Below are 23,487 nucleotides of genomic sequence, written 5' to 3'. Positions count from 1 at the left end.
GCTCGTACATCTTGAAACGAGTCTTGTATCGAGCAAGGTCCACCTCGGACATCGCCACCTCTCCCTTCTGAGCCAGATCAAGCATAGCGTACGCCTCCGCTGCAAAGAGAAAAAAGCAAAGTGTTAGAATATTTTTCTAAAAACTCTACGTGCGTACAAAAAGTTTATATATCTAAGTGTCCACCTTGGGGCATGTTCTGGTACAGGCCGTACGCAGACATGAAGGTAGTGTCCCTAAGCCAATTGGCAAGAGGAACCCAATGGCGAAGGACATGTTCGGTTTTGTTACCCCGCTTGACTCGGTTGACCATGAAATATTCAAGTTGGTGCTCGTGGCTTGGATGGATGGGCGGCTTGTCAGGTTTATGGTCCCCGCGTCCGAGCTGAATGGGATCCGGACGGCACTTGTTCATGCGGATGTTGAACTCCGCATCTTGGGTTTTGATGCGGTAGAATCGGTGCTTCCAGTCCCTCCATTTGCTGACACGGTCGACCACAACCATGTAATCCCTGGTCGCGCTCAAGACGAGCCAACCATCCGTATCCTTCTCCAGCCGAGTAAGTGAGTGTATCTCACAGAAGACCCAAAAATACCCTTGCAGATGCACGTCACCAAATACCCAAAAATATTTAAACAACTGTTTGGCGTCAGTTGGAAAAGGCCAATGTCATATTCGTCCAGAACTGTCCGGACGAATGGATGAAGAGGGAAGCGAAGGCCTACATCCAAAACGGCCCTGTAAATGCAAAACGCCCGTTTGCGCGGCTTCTCATCATCCCAAGTAGCCACAGCAATGGCTTTCCCGGGGACTTGTATTTCGAATCCCTCCCCCAAATGGAGGGACTCCTTGTACTCCTCAAAATCCTTTTTCAAGAACTTCAGGGCCGTCTCTCCAACCGTACAGGCGTACGGGTCCCTGAAGTTGTCAATATTGGCGACGTTTTCTTCGGCCGCCGCCTCACCTTCCGCCGTCTCACCCACGGCCTCTTTCTCAACTTCTTCTTCTTCCACTTGGTGAGAAGGGGCACTCCCAAACTCTGAAGACAGCACCCTGTCCAAGTCTGCTGCCTCGGCCGAGCTTCGGCCTCTTGAGCTATGTACGCCCATGGAAGAAGGAACGCCCTCCTCAACTAATGGACGCTTGCCTTTGTCTTTGGCAGCGTCCGCCTGATTTCCCGAAGGAGGGGCGTTGCGAATAGGCAGCTCGGACGGTTCCCTAATTGAGATTCCCGTCATGGGTCTGTCCGCCCCGCCCAGTTGAAGTAGAGGTTGAGAGGAAGAGGGGACGGACGAACCAGCAGCGTCCGCCCTAAGATCGGTAGGATGGTCTTTGCAGGCTACCAGTTCGGCCCCATCCATGACTGAACTGGCAAATTGAGGGAACCTAAGTTCCGGAGCAGGAGTGGACGAGGCGCCTTCAGCTTGTAGGCGTTCCTCGAAGGAAGAAGTGACCTCCACGGCCAAGTGATGAGAGCCAGTGGAGGCGGTCGTTGTTTGGGTGGTGGAGGTAGTCTCCACCTCCATGGTACTTGGGTTATTAGGGTCATAAAGGACCCTAGGGTGAACCAGACTACCGTCTGGGTTCCTGGCCGCATGAAGATCGCGCGTACGCATTGTTCTTGCCATTGCCTGAGGGGACAGAGAAGGATAAGTAGGGGTGAGTATGTACGCACCAGACATAGACTCACTCCAGAAGGAGACAACTCTTCTCCGTCCACTCTAGACTCCTCAATCCCAGGAGAACGGTCGGCCTCATGAGGAGAGTCGGACGAAGCCGAGTATGGATCCAGAATTGAAATAAAAGAAAAAATACAAGAAAAGAAAGAAGTGTAGACGGCTACCTGTGTACGTTCTGAAAACTTCGAAAGTGTTCTTGGTGTTGTTGAAGATTGACCGGAAAACTCAAAAAATGCCCGGACAACTCAAACTCACGGCGGCGCTCTTGAAGATTAAAAGGAAAATCACTTTCTCTCACTAGACTGCTCTGACTTCTCTCTAGAATTCACAATTGGGTAAAGTGTGAAAATAAGAATTCACTTCTCATATTTATAGAATGAACTTATGGGGGCAAAATGGTAAAACCATCTTTCCCGCCTAAACATTCAAACAGTAATTTTTTGAGAAATTACTCGAAGAAAGGGACAGAATGACGTTAGGGTTCTGTTAACTTGTGAAAAAATCAGACGGACAATTGACGGCACGTCAAAGTGAGTTGAAGTGAGTTAAGTGACAAATTCAAGAGATTTACACCTTCAATACTTAGTCTCCAGAACTTAAAAATATCTAAGAGGAAAATGCGTCCGCCCAGTTCCCAGACGTTTAGTCCAAAGGGGAAAGTTCAGACGTACACAGCATGATGAAAGAACCATAGAGTACGCCTGAAATCAAGGAAGCCCAATCCATTTCAAAAATATGTGGACGCTCTAGGTAGTTAGGAGATAAGCTCCTCCCAGAGTATCAGAACGTCCAGACCAAAATAGGAGGACGTCTAGTCCCACTGCTGAGGCCGCTCTGGGTGGCTAGGAGATAAGCTCCTCCCAGAGTACGAGAGCGTCCAGACTAAAAAGCAAGGATGTTCATTTTAAATGCTGTGGACGCCCTGGGTAGTTAGGAGATAAGCTCCTCCTAGAGTATGAGGACGTCCAGTCCAAAATATGCGGACGTCTCGATGAGCTAGGAGATAAGCTCCTCCCAGAGTATGAGGACGTCCAGTCCAAAGTATGTGGACGTCCAAATGAACCAGGAGATAAGCTCCTCCCAGAGTATGAGGACGTTCGCAGAAAAAATGCGAACGTCCCGATGAGCTAGGAGATAAGCTCCTCCCAGAGCATGAAGACGTCCAGTCCAAAGTATGTGGACGTCCAAATGAACCAGGGGTTAAGCCTCTCTCAGAGTACGAGAACGTCCAGTACAAAGTATGGACGTCCAAATGAGCAAGAAGACAAGCTCACTCCAGACTACGAGGACGTCCAGAAAAAAAATATACGGACGTCCAGGTAGCAAAGAGAGCTTTGAGTCCAAAGTATATGGACGTCCAGGGCAGATGGGAGGTAAACCCAACCCAGAGTACCAGGACGTCCAGAATGCAACATCAGAGGAGGCGGCCAGTAAGTGTACGACCCACCCCCTCTGAGGGGCAAATGTTTAGGGTAAAAATACCCCAGGTACGTGGCCCAATCTCATAGTGACACGTGGCCCAATAAGAAGGCGACACGTGGCCCTATGAGAGTGTGACACGTGTCCACCTGACAGGGTGACACATGTCAGCTATCTTTAAATACACAATATAACATCAGAAAGAGAAAAAGGCCCTGATTACATCAGAAAGAGAAAAAGGCCCTGATTACATCAGGCCCAAATCCCGAGAAACTCTTGAAAGCTGTAAAACGGCGCCCCCCATGACACGTGGCGACCCCTGATTGCGCAGCCAATCACGTCACGAAATTCTAGGGTATAAACCCTAGAGGGGCACATGTTCCCACCCCTATAAATACCCCAATCATTTATGATGGGAGGGGGGATTACGACATAACATAAATATAGAGCATTAAAAAGCTCCAACTTCTCTCTAATTTCTCTCTCTAACTTTTCCGATTTCCGATCACTAACTTGATCGTCGGAGGCGAATATTCCGATCACCGGAATATTCGTTGTTTGCAGGTGTCCGAGTCTCATTGTCAGTAGAGCGTGACCAGTATCCGAGAAGATCACAAAAAACCCCGAAACAGAAGTAACTACCTCTGTTCTATAAATAAACAGATTATTCAATGGAATTTTCACCAAATACCACTGAGTTTTCACAAAATTCACCAAACACCACTAACTTTTTTCAAATTCACCAAATACAACTCACTTTATACACATTATCACAAAATGCCTATTTTTTAACAGACGTTAGCCTGCCTTTGGTGTAAGTTTACTAATTCCCATATACCCTTCTAATAAAATTTATTTCACCTTATACACACTAATGAAACTTATTTCACCATTTACCCAAATCTAATAACTGCTACTTTTTTTGAAAAAAAAACTAGCCGTTACCTAGGTGGTGGTGTAGGCTGCCTAGGTGGAGAAGGTTGTTGTGTTGGTTGGGTTGACTGAATCTTTTTCTTTCTAGGTGTAATTTTCTTTCTCCTAGGAGTTTTTTTTTTTGTCGGAGGTGGAGTAGGTGCCTTGCTTGTTTCAGTTAGTGGAGGTGTAGGATGTTTATGTGGGGATGATTCTTTTTGTGATGGCTCAGGTTGTGATGCTCCAAGAAAGATCTCATCAAAAGCTGGAGTATTAAAGACCCTAACATATTCAACATCACTATCCTCTACATTCACTACGGGAACTTCTACACCTACAGTGAATGGCTGTTGTTCTCTAAGTTGTCTCTCAGCTTCTTTCTCTACCTCTCTTCTATTCTCTTCCTCCCTTAACCTCTCTTATCAGCCTGGTCTTTTAAACATTTTTTCCCAACTTACTTTAGCAGACTTAAACACTCGAGATGGTGTATCTGTTTCCTTTATGAAAACCTCAATTTCTTCTTTCCATTCCCACATTTTCAACATAGCTCCATCATCCACTAATTTCAACCTATGGTTAGTTCTAGGTTTAGCAACTAACATGGTGGATGATTTAGGAAGGTAAACATTCTGCTTAATTGAGTCCTCAAACATGTACTCAAATAACTCCATCAAATTAGTCTTATCAGTGTCATCCACCCTAACATCAAAAGCATCACTCCTATAATGAACTAAAAGCCACAATTCGCTCATCTTACAAAACAATTACAGACAACAACATTTCAAAATCAACACACACAACAATTTGCATCAAATCACAACAAAGCAAAACTAACCCTAAAGCAATTTTGCAAAATAAACCCAACATTACATGCAAATACATAATTTTTGAAAAAACTCTAACCCTAAGGTGTTATGAATGTAGTATTTTCCATATCTTCTTCAGCCATGAGAATCTGGTTATACCCCGCGTACCCATCCACGAACGAGAGGAGTGCGTGATTTGATGTGTTATATACTAAAATGTCGATGTGTGGTAAAGGGAAGTCGTCCTTTGGACTTGCCTCATTTAGATCTCTGTAGTCGACACACATTTTTACACTTCCATCTTTCTTAGGAACTGGTACCACATTTGTGACCCATTTAGGGTATTTGGATACCCTGATAAAACCTGCAATTATTTGTTTTTGAACTTCTTCTTTTATCTTAACAGCTACATCGAGTTTCATTCGATGTAACTTCTGTTTTACAGGTTTCATTCCTGAAATTAATGGTATTGTGTGTTGAGCTATTTTTCTATTTATTCCTGACATATCTTCGTATGGCCAAGAAAACACATCAATGAATTCTTTTAGTTGATTAATTAAATCAGTTCTTTCTTCTTTGTTAAGAGTTAAACCAATTTTAACCTCTCTCTTAATGGTGGGATCTTTTGAAATATCAACCGTTTCGGTGTCTTCAATTACTAGTGTTTTGTTTTCAAGTGTTTCCATTGCTTTAATTATTTCTTCGTCACTTTCATTGTTAGTTAAACAATGCTCATCATGTTGAGTAAGAGAATGACACGAGGAGTAAGCAAATGAAGACATATTATTGAATTCAAAAACCATTACATCAAATAAAGAAACGTCCGTTGGGACTTGACTATTAACTATATTAGGAGTGGGTTTTAGAATAAAAGGAATAGAAGGAGATGCAACTATAGAAGGTTTAGAAGACTTGACTACAGAAGTCTTGAATTCAGACTCAGATTCAGACGATTCAAACTCATCGAACATTGGTCCTTGTCCTGTTGTTATGGAAATCTTTCTTCCACTTGGTGTAGTCATCTTCACAGTCTTTTGCCATCCTCGAACTAATCCTTCAGCCGGAGTAATGAGTTTTGTGGGATCAAAGTTTTCACTTTGTAAGACCGTTTGGATAAGCGCAGAATCATCGTCGATATGCTTAGGCTCATTCTTTTCGTAGCCAAAGAGGAGTCCCATGACATTAAAGTCAAAGCATGGGGGTCTTTTCTCCTTGTGAATGGGAGTTGGAATCTCATCTAGGAAATTGCAATCCAAAAAGATTTCAAATCCTGGTTGTCTTACCCCATCTTTGACAAAGGGTTCAGAAAATTCATAGCATGGATAATCTTCTCCCTCTTTTATGAATTGTCCATTTAGAGTGAGAGGGTAATGATCCATTGATATTGCTTTCTTTTAAGTATGAGCATTTCTCCTCGCATTGATCTTTTCTCGGGCTTGTTTATAGTCTTTCGGAGTTGGTTCGAAACCAAGTCTAAAAGTATATAATTTAGGAAGGCCAGGTAATCCCATTTGCGTCGTTTCTCCCTTTTTCTTTCCTAGAGTCATTCCAGGAAAGTGTCCTTGTTTTCTGAGAATACTATTGACTATCATGTTTGAATGGAGGTCATGGCGAAGAGGGGTCTTCTCATCTTCCTCGATGAAAGAGACCTCTTTGGCATTAAAGCCCCATAAGTCTTCATCATTCTCGTCATGCTCCACATTTATGAGTGGTTTATCAATTACCTTGATCCTCATAGGAGAAGCATAGATCGTGACAGGAAGTCCTTCAACTATTGCCTTGACTTGTTGATGGAGGGATGAAGGGATAGCCTTAAGGTCATGAAACCAAGGGCGTCCCAATAATAGGTTGAAGGAGGCTTTAATATTTACCACTTGAAAAGTGGTAGCATGCTTAATGAATCTCGTTGTAACATTCATAGTAATAGTCCCAAGAGCCTGACGACAAATGTTGTCATAAGCTCTTATACCTTGTGTTGATGGGGACAAGTCTTAATCCCTTATTCCTAGCTTCCTCGCAATTCCAAGTGGGCAAACATTAATTATAGATCCATTATCCACAAGGGTCATTGGAACGTTCATTCGTTTGCAAACCATTGTGAGGTTCAAGGCTTTATTATGTTTATCACCTTCAGGAGGTAAATCCTTGTCAGAAAAGGTGATTAGATTGATAAGGCTAGGAAGATCACTTGTGAGGAAGTTATCCAACCCCTCAAGAGTGGTTTCTTAATCTATTCCTATCTTAACCAAGGCATCCATTACTACGAGCCCATGCTCGTGGGATGTAGCTAAGAGTTTCCATACATTCATCTCAACCTTAGTCTTTTTTAGTTGTTTGACAACATTGTTGTCTTCTATGATAGGTATAGGAACTTGTTGAGTGGTAGGGATGGGTTGCGTTGTGATGGGAGCTTGCATTCTCCTTGATCTTGTGAGGACATTGATAGGGGAATCCTCTTCATTCCAAATATCATCGACCGGATAAATTGAGGAGAGGGGATTTTCTTCTATATCTTTAAGGTAGACATACTCATCATCACTTTCCCAAACTCCATTAACCAATTTTGAAAATATCTCTTTTTCTGATCGAATTTGAACCAACTTTTTATTGTCAATCAATCCTTGGACTAGTTCCTTGAATTTAAAACAGTGCTCTATGGTATGTCCTCCTGATTGGTGGTATGGACAATATAACCTATCTGTCCTTTTTAGCGATTCAAATGGTCTTGGCTCGAGAGGTTTGATCTTTCAATTCTCAAAGAGCATTTGACACATATTCGCATAAAAAGTCCCAATAGGCATGTATGCCTTATCATTCTTTCGAGGTGGTTCGACTACATTGAAAGAAAATGGTTTTCTTTTAGTAGTCTTTGTGGGCATCACTTTTTTAGTGGCACATTTGCTATGTACCAATTTTTCATGGTCGAGGACCTTGCGATATGAGAAGTCACACCTCCTCTTTAGTGGCAGGTTGTTCTCCTGTGGGAAAACCGCTCATGGCATCGAAAAAGGTTTCCTACTCTTCTTCGATAGCATGAGTTCCTTCGATTGGTTTAATGAGGAGTGATAAGTCAGTGTGACCTTCCTCGTCAGAAATTGCCAAGGAGTCTGAAAGTGGAGCAATATTGATACTTGGCTTCTTACTTGCAAGAGGCAATGGGAGCTTATTGCTATCAATTAGATCTTGAATAGCTTCTTTCAACATCCAACAGTTCTCAGTAAGATGGCCCTTGCCTTGATGGTACTTGCAATTTGCGTTGGGGTTCCAACTAGCCGTCCTCTTTTCGAGTGGTGGATCTCCAAATGGTCCAATAGGAGTTATGAGACCTTTAGCATGAAAACGATCGAATGCTGTGTCATAACTCATGCGAATAGGTGTGAAGTTTCTCCTAAATGGCTTCTTTTGTCCTTGATTGTTCATGGCTAGGATCTCGTTCAGATTAAAGGTGCTAACATTGTTTAATTGGGTGGTTTTGGAAGAAGAAGGATTGTCTTTCTTCTTTCCTTTCCAGCCACTGTTAGAGTTGTTAGCAACTTTTTGTTTTACAAGGTCGTCTTCGATATCAATTCCTATGTCATAGACAACCTTAAAAGTACTCAAATTGCTTTGATATTTAAGATGATTTGAGTACTTTTCTTGGAGGTTCTTGATTAACAACCTCACATATTCCTTTTCAGTAGGAAGTTCAATCATTTTAACGGAAGTTTCCCTCCACTTATTGAAAAAGGAAGTGAATCCTTTGTTCTCTTTTTGTTTCAACATCTCAAGTTCTCTATGGTCAGTTTCAACTTGAATGTTGCATTTGTATCTATCAATGAGAGTGTTTGTTAAAGAATCCCAAGAGGAGATCTTCTCCTTATCAAGGGAGAAGAACCATTGTTGACAAACGGTTTCTAAGGATAATGAGAATAGCGAATGGAAAGCTTTTTTTATCAATTCCCTTAATTTTCATTATTGTTTCAAAAGATCTTAAATGAAAGTAGGGGTTATCGGTTGGCTTGAACTTAGGGATGTCGTTGGCATTGAATTTCTACGGAAGAAGTTTCTTGTCCAGCGAGACCCCTTGTGAGCTAATCCCTTGAAACTTATAGTCATTGGAGATTTTTCTCAAGCTCTCTTCCATTCGCTCAAACTGTTGTTGTCTTATAGGGTCATTGACTCGAAGAGTGAGAGTTTTTAGCATCTCGGTCAAGCTAGCCATGTTTTGCCTTAGTTCATTAATTTCTTCCTGGGTTGTCATTGACTCAAATTGACTTTGACTTTATTGGTTTTAAAAACAAAAGTAAAAATAGGGTGCATATTTTTGGAAATCAAGTATGAGGTTCAAACAACATGGTTATTTTTGGGAATCAAGTATTCGACTTACCCTCCTTAAAAAAAATGACGGAAAACACGCGCACTCAAGTCATGGTCATGGTGAAACACATATACAAAGTGTGTGCTTAAAAAGTGAGTAACTGTGGCATGCTTTGACACTTTGTGTAAGACCATGAGACTATGTGCCTAGACATAATTAAAGACTAAATAAAACTTTATCTGTTAACAAACTGATTAATTAGACTCAGCGTGAGGACTCATGCAGGAAACTGAACCATCGCAGAAGCAACGAAACTGTCGTGATGCGCTAGAACCATCACGGCACGATAATGTTATCGCGTCGCGATGGACACTTACGTGTCGCGCCACAGGTCAAACTTTCGCGTCATTACTGAAACGTCAGTCTTGGCCTGTTTCCAGTGTTCTGCCTTAAAAGGACAAGCCTATGGTCGTACTAAGTCAGGTTTAGTCAATTGATTAGGCTTTAATTAACCATACTAATTAATTAATTAATTAAGCAAAGTTTTTTATAATCATTAATTAGTTTATTTAGATTTATACACAAGTCAAACAAACGGTTAGTGTAAACACACATAGATTATGCCCAAGCAAAAATGCACAAATAGTTAAATAGGCACAACATGATGCAATAAGTTTGCAACCTAACCATGGCTCTAGTTCTCTAAATTTCAAGGAATAGGTTAGTCAAAAGAGGGTCCATGGTAATGGGTCCATGGTAATGAGTCCGGATGCATCGCGCGGAAGCCTTACCTTTGGAAGGGTTGCCGCGTATGGATGGGACCCCACAACTTAAACTTGTTTCCATGGTTTGGTGAATTCAGAAACTCGGATGTACCCTTCGTTGTAATGAGCGTTCGATTGGATAGATGGAGCGTGAATTCCCAGAGGGTTATGGCCATATGTAGAACACATATGGGTTCAGAAAAGAGGGAAAAAACTCAATCAGGAAGTAAAATCGAGCAAACAGTACTAGAACCGGTCAAAGCAAGAAGGCAGATTTCTGGCTCGGTATTGGAAGAACTTGGCGCGAGACAACAGGGACCATCGCGAGACGATAGCCCTGTCACGCCGCGATATTGCTATCGCACCTCAACAGAGCCATCGCACTGCGATGGACACTGTTTTCTGAGCGCCAGTTCCTACATGCCTCAGCAGCTCTCTGTTTTTTTTAGAATTTTTCAGTTTTCGCATCGTTTTTTCGATTCTAGTTGTGAAAGATATTTCCCAAATTTCCTACGTGTAAAAGCCTATATTTTTTGACACATGACGGATGGTCTATCCAATGCGGACCTTTTTATGCTTATGCCAATAATGTCAATCAAAATTACGCACATGAATACTTAGAACGTTTCTAGTCTCATCCACTCATTCTAAATTATTGTCAAAATAAATTTTAGGAATTAAAATAAAAATCCTCCTCAGTGGAATCGCCAAAAAACTATAGGGAATATTTCAAGCATCCCACACTTGAGCCCCACTGTGATCATACACTTAAGCATGATGGCGTCCAAAGGGAAGGAAGCTAGAACAAGAGAGTCGCCAACAAGTTTTAGGAACTTGTAAACCGTTCACATGGTGAAAGTTACACCCCTTCACGATCCATGATATCGCTAACTCCATAGTGAACCTGAACCATGACTGGATATTCGAGGATGAAGGTACAAATCCAACCTAAAAGAGATTGAATCTGTCCTAAAAATAGGCCTCTACTTTATTCTTCTCATATTCATGTGCGCTTTCTGACTAACATACAATCAATATATTAATCCTAAACCTGTTTAATCTATGTTGGTTGAATATTAATGCATAAACAAATCTATTATTGGCGATCACTTGAATTAAAATCACATAAGCCTAAATAAATTATTAATTATCTTATTAAGCGTGATTTCGAGAACAAATTCCCTTTAAACCTGCAAGAGAGGGCGTGATCAAGCAATAACAATAACAATATCAAGCAACATAAAAATATTGACACAACAAATCTTCATCATCATAATAACAATCTCAATCTCATCAAAGTATAATATTAGCAAGATCCTAGGCATGATACTAACATGATTAATAACAAATTCTAGCATGTCACTAAACAATAAAAATTAAAGCTTTAATCCTAACATGATAGAAGAAATAGAAAGCCACCTAAACATGATACTAGAAAGCAATAAATGACACTAGGAATTGAAATAATATAAGCATGCTTTCTAAAGAAATATAACAATGAAACAACTTACTTTGTTGTCTTGTATCTCTTTCTATCAACACAATACAAACGTTAGTAATTTCAATGAAAATATTAAATCAAACAATTAATTTAAATGATTGAAATAGGGATTAAGGACCAAACCATTAGAAATTATCAACCTTTCACGTCTAGGGCGAAGGCAAGTTCGAGCTTGGTTAGATGCGTCTAAGACTCGTGAATGAGGAATGATGTATTTTAAAAAGGCTAGGTTTAGAAAGAGGGAGAAAGAATAACCTTTTAGCTTTAAGAGAGAAGAGAATAGATGATTGTTGATGATTGAAAACGAGGAAATAACGCCCCTATTTATAGAGAAAACATCCGGAGCTTTTAGAAAAGAGTCAGAATTTGACTCAAAGTAAAACAGCCCATATCGCGATGCGATAAGCCTATCGCGCCGCGATGCACTCTTCATAGCGCGATGGTGCGGCTACGATAAAATAGCTATACGGAGTCCTTCCTTTAATATAATTAGACGATTAGACTCCGTGTTTATCATTAATTTAAAATCAATTTATCATTAAAATATTTGTTTTATCCCAAATTAAATTTTTTATCTTTTCTAAATAAAATAAAAGTAGAATTATTAATCCTAATTCTATTAGAACTTAAAATAACCTTCTAGATTATTCTAGAAGATTAAAGTCAATCCTAATAACTTTAGGAATGATAATTAATGGGCCCTCCACTTGATCATTGGGCCGTATATAAAAACATTTTGGGCCCATTTTAGTATTTTGGCCATAACTTCCTCATTATTCATCGGAATTGGACTTATAATATATCGTTGGAAAGCTCATTTCGAGCCCCAACCAAATACACTATTATTGGACTCATATCATGGACCAACCTAAAATGGACTGGACGTTTTTCATAAAATAAGGTACGAGTAGATTTTCGAAAACAGAAAAAATTATTTTTTATTATAAACGGGTGCATCACGAGACTCTTTCATATTTCACCTCGTTCGATAATTAATGACGTGAAAGATATTCATCACTAGGTTTGGTTTTTGGGGAGACACAATTAGGTGTCTACAAGTAGTCTAAAAGAATCTGAATTCTTAGGTTAGGCATTGATCCCCGCATTGATCATAGTATCAACACTTCCAATGAAGTTATGATCAAGGGAGCTATGATCTAATACGTGCACCTCTTGTAAAGCTTGAGCAACACAAAATCCTTGTAGAGCCTAAATAATCTATTTCTTTTGACTAGAGAAAATTGGCTATCAAATACCTAGTCAAAATATCCAATACTTTATTTCCCATTACATGATGAAAGATAAGTTGTTTATCTAGAGTTCTAGAGTGTAGCCTGCAGATACACACACAATCTGAATTATATTATGTTTACGCATAGGATTTGGCAACATTTGTGAGAAGCTGGTTTTTCTTAAGAAGATTCTGCTGCAGGGTAACTCTTTAGTGCCACCCTAGTTTTCTTCAATTCTTTTCTTGAAATACACTAGTTCTTTTTTTTTCCTTTTCCCGTAAAACTCTAATTATCTCAGTCTTACTTTACTTACACTTTATCTTCTTGAAGATTCTCTACGTCTACCATAAGATACAAGCTAGCAAGACTCGAAGTTTCTACAATCACCTATATGCTAAACAGGCTAAACAGGCAAAACCTGATCAACTATTTTGTTGCCTCCTAATGGACACTGGTCATCATTGAATTCCATTTGCATGTACCAAAAAAAAAAAAAAAAAAATTCATGTCATTGCTGTCTAGCAAATATGGATTTGCACGAGGATGAAGCATTGGATCGTTAGGGTTGGAGGAAGAAGATTTTTGTGGATGACCACACGGAATAATCATATTTGGTTCATGTAGCTAATCCCACTGTTATATATACTATGGAAAAAGATATTATGTATTATAGTTATCATAAAATTATATATATATATAGGTTATATTTGAATCAATCATTTCAAAAAATTGTTAACATATTAGCATAAATTCATTAAATATAAGTTGCCATAAATTAACTTATTTCTAAATAGTTTAGATTCTATCAAATTTTATTAACAAAATTCTGAATCAAAATGATTTATACAATAAATTTAACCAAAATTATTGTTCTAAGGTTTCTTTAAATTATTTTTTTACCAAACAAGCAAATCATAGAGTGACATGTGTCAGCCTCACATTGATTTGCTTGTCTTTTAGTATAATATATTGATTGATTGATTGATTGATGATACGAAGTATATATTTAGTAAAATATTTTATTTGAAAAAATACAAACAAGTCGTGTATCGCACGGGGTTCATCTAAAATGTTATAAAGAGAATAAAAATAAGTCTAATTTATTAGAATCATCATAATTTTGAAAATTGACAACAAACAAAAATGGTTACCTATTTTTGTTTTTAGTTTTCATAAAAAAAAAAAAAAAAAAAAAAAAGGACGAACGAGCCCTTAAATAACGCACTTCAGAGCAACAAACGTAAAAATGAACATTTCATAGGTGTTTAAAACTGAAAAAACGACAACGTCATTATAAGAGATAGACGGATGCTGGCAACACTATCTACAGAGGGGTGCAAGTAAAAAATTGCAAATATTAATTTGATGAATCATGCAAGCTTTTCGATCCCCAAGATATTTTCACACTAATTAAAAGACTAAACTAAAGCATACTTTCATTTGATATGATACATGAAATCTTTCTTATAGGAAAAAAAAAAAAAAAAAAAAAAAAGCTAAAGAGCAACACATGTAGGAGGTTTTTCTTTTGTCAGTATATTGCAAATTATTCAATGAAATATTAGAAAAAAAAAATTACAAAAAAGAAAATAATTAAGGAAGAGATTTTCTTTTTCTCTCTTTGCAAAATACCTACAAGCACCTTCCTCCATACCCTGCATTTCTAAATAATGCTTGTTTTATTTCTTCTGAATTTATCAACGACTTTTGTTCCATTTCCTAAACAGAATTTTTCCAAAGTGAGAATTCATTATTAAAAAAGTTAGAAAAAAATATAATAAAATTAGTATGAATTGAATCAATCTATATACAAAAATTATACCTCACAACATGAAGCTTGTAGTGAAAAATCATTAAAACAACTTATAACACATTGTTTTATTTCAAGACCCAATGCTTCAAGTGTAGTTACAGTTGATAGGAGAAGTCCAGGTTTCCCTGCACAACAAATCTCCACCCTTGTATCCAAGTTTCTCCTCTCTACATCAAACTGCATGAATTACAACATTCTCAAAATTATATAGAGCTCACTTGATCAATTTGTGAGTCAAATTGAGATGAAGACATGTTACAAAAACTGATGAGTCGTGATCAAACTTTTAAAAGAAAGTGACCAAATAATTTGTATATTTACTCCGTATGCAAGATTGGGGGATTAGAAGGATTTGTTACATAGTTTTGAACTATGTCATCGTTTTTAAACTAATGATTTGTTGAATAGGGAGTCGTCACACCACTTTCATTTTCAACTTGTTCACTTTATACTCACCTATTAAAAAAAATCCAAAGAATGATGTCGAGATAAAGCTTGAAAATTTAGAAATATCAGTTTTAAAAAAGGCTATTCAAATTCAATTAACAACTGAAATAAATACGGATTATTTTAGGTAAGAAAAAATTAGGTGATTATTTAACCCGTGGATATGACCCATATAATTCAGTGGGCCCCCCTACATGACTACAAGTAACCTAATGAGTAATGACCCATGTTGATCGACTCCCAAATTTTGTTTAGCTCCTAAGTGATGGATGTTTTGACTCATATAATTAAATGGGGCCTACACAAGATAAATTAATTACAAGTAGTGGAATGTTTTGACCTCTATAATCGATTGGGGCCTTCACAAATAACCTAATTAATTCATGCCCTATCCCAATCTGCCCCAAAATCTAGGTATGCCCTTAAGTAGTGGGATGTTTTGATCCATATAATCGAATGGGTTATACGAGTAACCTATCAACTCATGACCTATTCTTGTCCGGACTTCACCGCCCTTAATTTGTTTCATCCCTAAAAATCTAATCAATTAAAGAAAATAGGAGATTATATATGTTTTTGACATGAAGAAAAAAGATTTTATTAACGAAGAAATAACACTTACAAACAATTACTAAAAAATCTGATATTGCAACACAAGTACATAAAACCTTACATTAGCATAGCTTGACTAAAATAATATGAATGATGTACCGAAATGAATCTACTAGTAATAAGATTATTACACATATTCATAATTAAGATTTGTCAAATAAAAAGAAAAGAAAAAAGTATAGGGCAATAAAAGTAGTATAGTAAATTGAGTGGATGTACCAAAAATAAATAAATGCAAATAATATGAGCAAAAAAAAAGTAAAATAGAAGTAAATCAAATTGCACTGATACCTTTGGTGAGTTCCGGACAAGGACATCATTTGGGTTGGCATCTTTGAAAATGCTCATAACATTCAATTGATTATTGTTAGAACCCACATTAATCTCTTCTTGCAACTTATTAATCCTTTCTAATAGCTCCTTCATATAATCAATTGTATCACCAAGTATTGATGTTCTATCCATCTACAACAAACAAATAACATAACTAATTAATCCGCATTTTAAATTTATCAATTAATAGTAGTATAGTAACTAATCAACCAATTACTCTCAAAATCACATAGTATAATCCTTTTTGTCACAATACTAGTTCAAATAACATTATTATATGTAGTGACTATTACAATAACCAGAACACGAGCATAAGCAAATTAATTTACCTTACTAATCTTAGGAACAACAGATCTAAGCATGGAAAGACGGTCATTCAATCTCTTTCTTCTCCTCCTTTCAGCCATAAGATTCTTAGAAGGTTGTCCTTCAACCTTCTTAACTTTACTCTTAACATTACCATTATTACTAGTAACCCTCTTATTATTACTATCAATCATTGACAACCCCACATTAAACCCCGAAGGCGAGGGTACCTCAAACTCAAGCTCACTGGAAGACAAAGAATGCTCCGCCTTACACGACGATGACGGAAGAATATTTGTCTTTTTATGATGATTATTATTACTTTCATCATTCGCCGTCTCAATCATGGACGACATAGAGTAGTCGGGCTCAAGGCCCGGCCCGGAGAACGTCGGGTCAGGGTGGAGGAAGAAGGAAGAGCAGTCTAAGGCGGCGGTGGTTGTTGCGGCGGCGGTTGGTGGAGGTGGGTGGTGGTCAATGGTGGAGGAAGAGAAGGAATCAAAGGATGTGGTGGAGGTAGTGTTGCGTAGTAAGGTGGTGGTTGAATCTAGGCCGTCGAATGGCCAGCTAGTTGATGAAAAGAAGCCGTTGATTTGATGATCTACGGTTGTTGATGATGGGTTGGTTTCCCATGCTTCTCTTCTTAGAGCTAACAATTCTTCTAAGAAGCCATCTTCATTCATCTCCATTTTTCTCTCTCTATATTTTTTTTTTCTTTTTTTTGGGTTTTAAAAATGTAGAAAATTTGGAGGGTTATTGTATGTAAAAATGGGTGTATGAGTTTATGACTGAGTATTTATATGTGGATGATTAGACACATTTATTTGTTTAACAATAAACTAAGGCTACGTTTTTATAAAGGCCATAGTAATGGGAGTGAGCAAATTGGTTTCTAATTACTTCGTATGAATTTGTTAAGGTGATGTCATTTTTCAATTCTTTATGTTTTTTTAACGAAGAAAAAAAATCATAGGGAGTAAAAAAGTTTTGACCGTTTTGTATTAAGATTGAGGCTTGACTACTCAATACTCATAAGACAAAATAAATAAACATATGGTATGGAGTACAAAATATTTACTTATCTTAAAAAATAGTACTCCCTCCATTTTTAAAAATTCGACTCACTTTACATTTACACGGTTTTTATTGTGTGTCTTTGACCATTAATAACTTTGGCTTCGTATAAATGAAAATTATGAAAAGTTGATATTGGAGAAATATAAACTAAGACGAATCTAATAAGATCCCCACAGTAATTTATTTCTTTTGTATAAATCATAAAAGATGGTCAAAGTTATTTTATTTTGACCAAATGAATAGTAAGTGAGTCGAATTTTCAGAAATAGAGGTAGTGTTTATAATGTATAAATTATAAGAATCATAGTTTTTTTTTTTTTTCCTGTCATGGTGTTTGAAGAGCCACAAGGGCGTATGATGAGAATCGATTTCAAGATAAAGGGGAGCTTTAACCACGCACTTGAGTTATCCTTCACTCTCAATTATAAAAATCACATTGTACGTCGTAAATATGTCAAAAATTATATACAGAACCATAAATCTAAGGTTAATATTTTCTTAGATTATTCTACACTTGACAATGATTTTAAACCTTATTAATAATTGACAAACAAAATGTCTATAAAAAAATATATCGATGAAGAAGATTTAAAAATTAAAATTCTTTAATAACCCATCAATTATTTTATTTCAAAAAATCTATTGGACAATGAGATTTAAAATTCCTTACAACCAACACATTATTCTGTTTTTTGAGCATAAGACAATTGTTTAGTCTCAAACACCAATTATTATATCACTCATCACTCATTAACAAAAATGGCATAATCTAATCTACATCCAAATATGCTTTTATATACTTGTTATTAAACTTCTCACAACATTTTTTAAGATAATTTTTATTATGCATTTGCATATATGCATGGAATATAAACTCGATCAATAGCTATTATTTGATATGTATAATTAATTACCATCATAATATTATATGTATAGTTAAGAGGTATATTCATCATAAATTTCTTTGCTCATTTTATGTGCATGCATTATTAAGTATTATTAAGGTATGTATTCATCAGTCATCATCAAGCTATTACGGATTTTTTTTTTTTTTTTTTTTTTTTTTTGTACAACGGAAATTTCACCAAATGCCCCTGAGTAATTTTTTTATTCACCAAATACCCATCAAAAATTTTAAATTCACCAAATACCCATCAGTTACCGTACATTAGCATTAAATGTCTTTTTACCTAACTGACATTAACTCCCCGTTAGTGTGTTTTTGTATTTCACCATGTACCCAAACTTAATGAACTTTTTTCTTCATATACCCAAACTTAAAAATTTTATTTCACCATTTAGCCCGAAAAATGTTCTTGAAATTTTTGAAAAAAAACTAGCCGTTGGGTTGTAAAACATAAAAAACGGCTAGTTCCCTTTGGCTATTTAATGAACCCTCTCATACTTGATATTTCATATCCCATTCAACCATGATTTCACAAACCTCTTCTTCCTCTTATGAAACAACATACATTAGAGTTCCTAACAAAACTTGTTCATGTGGAAAGAAATACGCAATACGGAGTTCGGAAACAACAAAAAATCCGCAAAGGTTGTACTACAAGTGCGATGCATGTGACAACTTCAAATTGTGTAGAGGTTTTGTGGATCATAATCCTGCATTTTATGAATGTCAAAGCAAGGAAGACAATGCTGCGGACATGCCATTTGCCACATCCACAAGTCATCGTATCAAGATTGACAGGGAATTTAACATGCCTATCTTTGACCTCAAACTCCCTACCCCCACAAGATGTAACATGACAAAATCTAGAGTCATCACTTCTACTTTGCAATATATTTTGTGCATGCTTTGTCAATTGATTAGGTTCCATGTCAATAACCTTGTCAAATCTTTCTCCCACCCTCTTCATGACCTAATTTCTGACAGCTACATCATATAACAGGTAATTAGTGCATCAAACATCATCAATGCATTAATGAATACAAATTAAGCAGGGAAACTACGTGTACCTTCTAGCAATGTAAGCACAGGCATATCTCTGAATGCCTTTGTGCAGGAATTGAATGACTCAAAAAAGTTTGTTGTGTTGTGATCACAACAAACTTTGGTGTCAAACATCTTCACTGACCATTGCTCTGGTACAGCTCTTAAGTACACCTCTGCTGCAGTATCATGCTCCTTGATTTTTTTCATGGCTTTCTCAAATACATACTCATTGTATGCATCTGCAGCAATCCAAAACAACTTGTGAAAAGCTAAACCACTCCACCCTGCAGTTTTGCAATTGGAGTACAAATGTTGGTAACAAATCCTCCTTGTGGCCTTTGGAAAGACATCAAGTATTATAGCATCAACTCCCTTATTCACAAAAATTAACAACAAAAACAGGAAATAACAGTTAGGATTTTAAAAAGAAATGTATGAGGAAAATGAACAGTCATAAATAAAAAAATGCTTACCCTCATTGTGTCAGATATGAAGGTCCAGTCATCTTTATGACACCCTTCATTAGCAAACAACAATCTCAAATTTCTAAAGAAATATGTCCAGCTCTCAGTACTTTCTGTGTCAACAATCCCATAGGCAATGACAAAAAAATTCATTATTTCCATCAATACTAACAGCAGTCAGCATAATTCCTTTGTATTACCCACTCAGATATGCTCCATCTATCCCAATTATGGGCCTACACCCACCAAGAAAACCTTTCACAGATGCAGCAAAAGAAAAAAAGCAAGCTTTGAACTGAGGTTGTTGATTGTCAGTGTTTGTTGTCCATGTTATGAGTGCATAAGAGCCTGGGTTGGTGGACTTAATCATCTCAGCATATCTAGGAAGAAAGGCATATGACTCAGCAAAGCCTCCATGAATTTGTACCCTTACAACTGATTTGACCTTGTAGAACAACCTCTGCTTGACATTCAGCCTAAACCTTTCCATGCATAGCTTCTACAGTGACTCTACTGGGATATCAGGATTGGCCTCTAGATCTTGCAACAGATGTCTACACAACCATGCTCTTGAAACCATTAGATTTTCTTCCAGTCTTCCACATGTACTAAGCTCTCCACTTAGGATTTCTTATGGCCCAGCTAACATTATCAACCAACACAACAGCATGTATCCTCTAATTGCAAGTCTCAACCACACATCTTGTTGTGTATCTCTGTCCACAAGTACTGCAAACCCTTCTTGTATGCAGTAATCTCTAAAAACTTCCATAAACTGAGCCTTGTTCTCAAAAATCAGCCATGGCTCCAGAACTATAGAACCAAACTCTACTCCTGCCCAAATTTTCCCATTTTTGTACAACTTATCCAACTTGTGGCTGCCATCTAAATAATCTTCAAACTTTTTCTCTCTCAACTCTTCAACATCATCTAACACATTATCTTCTTCATCTTCAATGAAGTTAAGATCACTCACATTCTCATCATCTCCTTCAACATCAGAGATTTCATAATCTTCATCCTCACTATCATCACTCTCTGACTCATTCACCTCTACATCTCTCCTTTCAATCTTCCTTCTCACTCTTTCAGCTCCCTCACCTCTCCCTGGGACAGAGGTCTTAACCCAGACCCCCTTCTTAACAACAGTGCTCTTTGGAACTCTCCATGAGGAAGGCCTAACTCTAGATTTTTTCTTTGGTTGAGAAGATGAGCTGGCATATGTTTGTTTTGGTGGAGATGGTGGTGTTGGTTATGTTGGTGGAGGTGGTGGTGTTGTTGGTTGTGTGGAGGAGGGTAGTGGTGTAGCAGGTTGTCTTGGTGGTGTTGGTTGTGTTAGTGGAGGTGTAGCAGGTTGTCTTGGTGAGGGTGGTGGTGTTGTTGGTTGTGTGGGTGAGGGTGGTGGTGTTGTTGGTTGTGTTAGGTGCTGTTCTGTTCTTGGTTCAGCTGCTGGTTGCTTGGTGTTCTTCTTAGGTGTTGTTTTCATTCTCTTTGGTGTCATTTTCTTTCTCCTTGATAACTGTTGGGTTGTAGGAGATGTAGTGTGGGTGTTTGTATCTGTTGGTTCAGGTTCAGGTTGTGATGGTTGTGAGGGTTCAGGTTGAGAGTTTCCTGGGAAACACACATCAGCTTCTACAATATTAAACACTCTCACATACTCCACCTCCAAATCCTCTGCACTAACAACTAGCACCTCAACAGCAACAACGAATTGATGCTACTCCTATAACTCCCTCTCAACTTGCTCTCTTTCAGCCTCCCTCTCATTCTTTTCAATGCCCCCCCTAACTTTTTCAGCATCTTCCTTCAATCTTCTCTGCCACCCCTTCTCAGCAGCCTGGAATACAATCTCTGGCTCCTTAGTTCCCTCAACCCAAATCTCTATAGTCTCCTTACCCATGTTTTATTCCCACATTTTTAACATATCCCCATCATCCTTAAGCTCCAAATTCCTATTTGTCCTAGGCTTATTTGACAAACAAAGTGAAGAATTTAGGTAGAAACACATTTTGTGAGCATTCAAACATATCTTCATACAACCCCATGAGGTGGCACTTATCAATATCTTCAACCAAAATGTCAAAATCCTGAGACTTATCATCCTTCTTACCATAAACTAACAACCATACTCCATTCATCCTATATACAAAATCATATTAAGAGACTAATTACATTCCACACATGTGAATCTGAACAAAACAAAACAAAACAAAACCAGAACACACAATCAACAATACAGTTCAAATACCCTAACCCTAGATCGTCAAAATCACTTCACACTACCAAAATCAATTCAAATACTCCAACAACAATTAACAAAGTAATCATATAAATAAATGCAACAAAACTTCATATAAACACAAGTCATTCACAATTCCTTAAAACCCTAGATTACGTGCACAATTTTGACAAAAGATCGATTGCAACTTTAAACTTCAAAATTCGAAACGAAACAATAGAATTTACCTTCCTTGCCGTTTGAAAACCCCAACCTTTGAATTTTATCAAATTTCCTTTCACGAACCCAAACAGTTTAGCAGACCTTCAAGAATCCACCTTTTTGCCCGATTCAAACAAGATTTCACTCCTCGACTCCCACTACCTTCAAATCCTTACCATGCAACTCTTTCTCTGAGATAATTTAGTGCAGAATTTCAATGGTGAAGCAACGAAGAACAGGGGAGAGATAGTGAGAGAGAGATGGCTGCGAAAGGGGAAATATAAAGACTTTGGACTTCATCAAGAAGTCAAGAAGAAATATGGCGCACACATTGATTAAGGGCAATATGGTAAAAATGCAGTAACAGGGAGTTAACGTCAGTTAGGTAAAAGAGCATTTACTGCTAATGTACAGTAACTGATGGGTATTTGATGAATTTGAAAGTTTTGATGGGTATTTGGTGAATAAAAAAATTACTCAGGAACATTTGGTGAAATTTCCGTAAAATAAACATACTAGTATAAGTTGGCAAGTTTGTCAAACACTGTTACACTAGTTTTAATTCTAAATAGTGAATATAGGTCTATTCTTAGTTTCTTATTGATAAAAAAATTAAACGAAATAGTTGCATGGGAAATGATTAATAAATGGTTGGTTGTGAGACTCTAAATACGAATTAATTAAATGATTGAATAAAAAGGGGCTAAAATTAAGACAAACGAAAGGAAAAAAAGGACTAAAAATGGAATCAAAATTAATTAAAAAAAGAGAAACCTGATATTTAATCTCTCAAGGTGATTTCCTGTCGTTATCACCGAAATTTGCAAAGGGGAAAAAACAGAAAACAGTGGTGAATAAATATAATTGGCTAACAATTCTGAAAAGTTTGACCCACAATTCTGTCTTAACCGAAAAGGATGGAGTTAGCATCATAGACTCTATTTGTCAGCTTCTGATATGCATAACCCACCCATTCTTATTTCATTTGTCCTTCCATACTAGATACAACACACCACGGTACTCGTACTATTTTCTTAAAAAAATTAAACAAATACCATGTAGTTTTTCACCTTTAGGGACTATTCGCTTTAGATTATTTTCATTTCAATTCAATTCGGTTTTAATAGGTTCAATTCAGTTCAGTTTAGTTTAATTCAGTTCTTAATTTCTTTCTTTCATAAAATATTCAGTTCAGTTCAGCTCTTATAAGTTCAGTTTAGTTCAGTTCAATCAATTAGAACAGGCCCTTAGAGTGAGTGATTTTTTTTGAATTTTTTTTTTGTTATTATTATTCTGTTAGTCTCATACGATGTATGATTTTAATTTCATATAGTTGTGTGTAATATGTAGTATAATTAATTTTACAAAACATCAAATTGTACAATGCGTGTTGTGTACAAGCTGGTCACACTGTATGTTTGTAAAAGAACAAATT

At 37.3% G+C, this 23,487-nt stretch overlaps 2 protein-coding genes across 2 annotated transcripts; both read right to left on the bottom strand.

Annotated features, from left to right (window-relative positions):
* Nucleotides 1-13,938: 13,938 nt before the first annotated feature.
* LOC145590900 (transcription factor bHLH93-like) lies at nt 13,939-16,809 on the bottom strand. Its single transcript, XM_081647294.1, has 4 exons — nt 16,144-16,809; nt 15,773-15,946; nt 14,432-14,599; nt 13,939-14,328 (listed from the first exon to the last, which is right to left on the bottom strand). The coding sequence occupies exons 1-4, from the start codon at nt 16,807-16,809 to the stop codon at nt 14,242-14,244; spliced, it is 1,095 nt and encodes a 364-aa protein (XP_081503420.1). The 3' UTR covers nt 13,939-14,241.
* Nucleotides 16,810-19,148: 2,339 nt separating this feature from the next.
* Nucleotides 19,149-20,102, bottom strand: LOC145592171 (uncharacterized). The gene is made up of 3 exons (XM_081648631.1): nt 19,817-20,102; nt 19,622-19,725; nt 19,149-19,520 (listed from the first exon to the last, which is right to left on the bottom strand). Exons 1-3 carry the CDS (start codon nt 20,100-20,102, stop codon nt 19,149-19,151), a joined length of 762 nt encoding a protein of 253 aa, XP_081504757.1.
* Nucleotides 20,103-23,487: the final 3,385 nt, after the last annotated feature.

Source organism: Chenopodium album, chromosome 18 (genome assembly GCF_948465745.1).
Source record: "Chenopodium album chromosome 18, dcCheAlbu1.1, whole genome shotgun sequence".
In the NCBI taxonomy this organism is placed as follows: Eukaryota; Viridiplantae; Streptophyta; class Magnoliopsida; order Caryophyllales; family Amaranthaceae; genus Chenopodium; species Chenopodium album.
The sequence above is the reverse complement of the archived record's forward strand: the minus strand, read 5'-3'. Positions and strand labels throughout refer to the sequence as shown.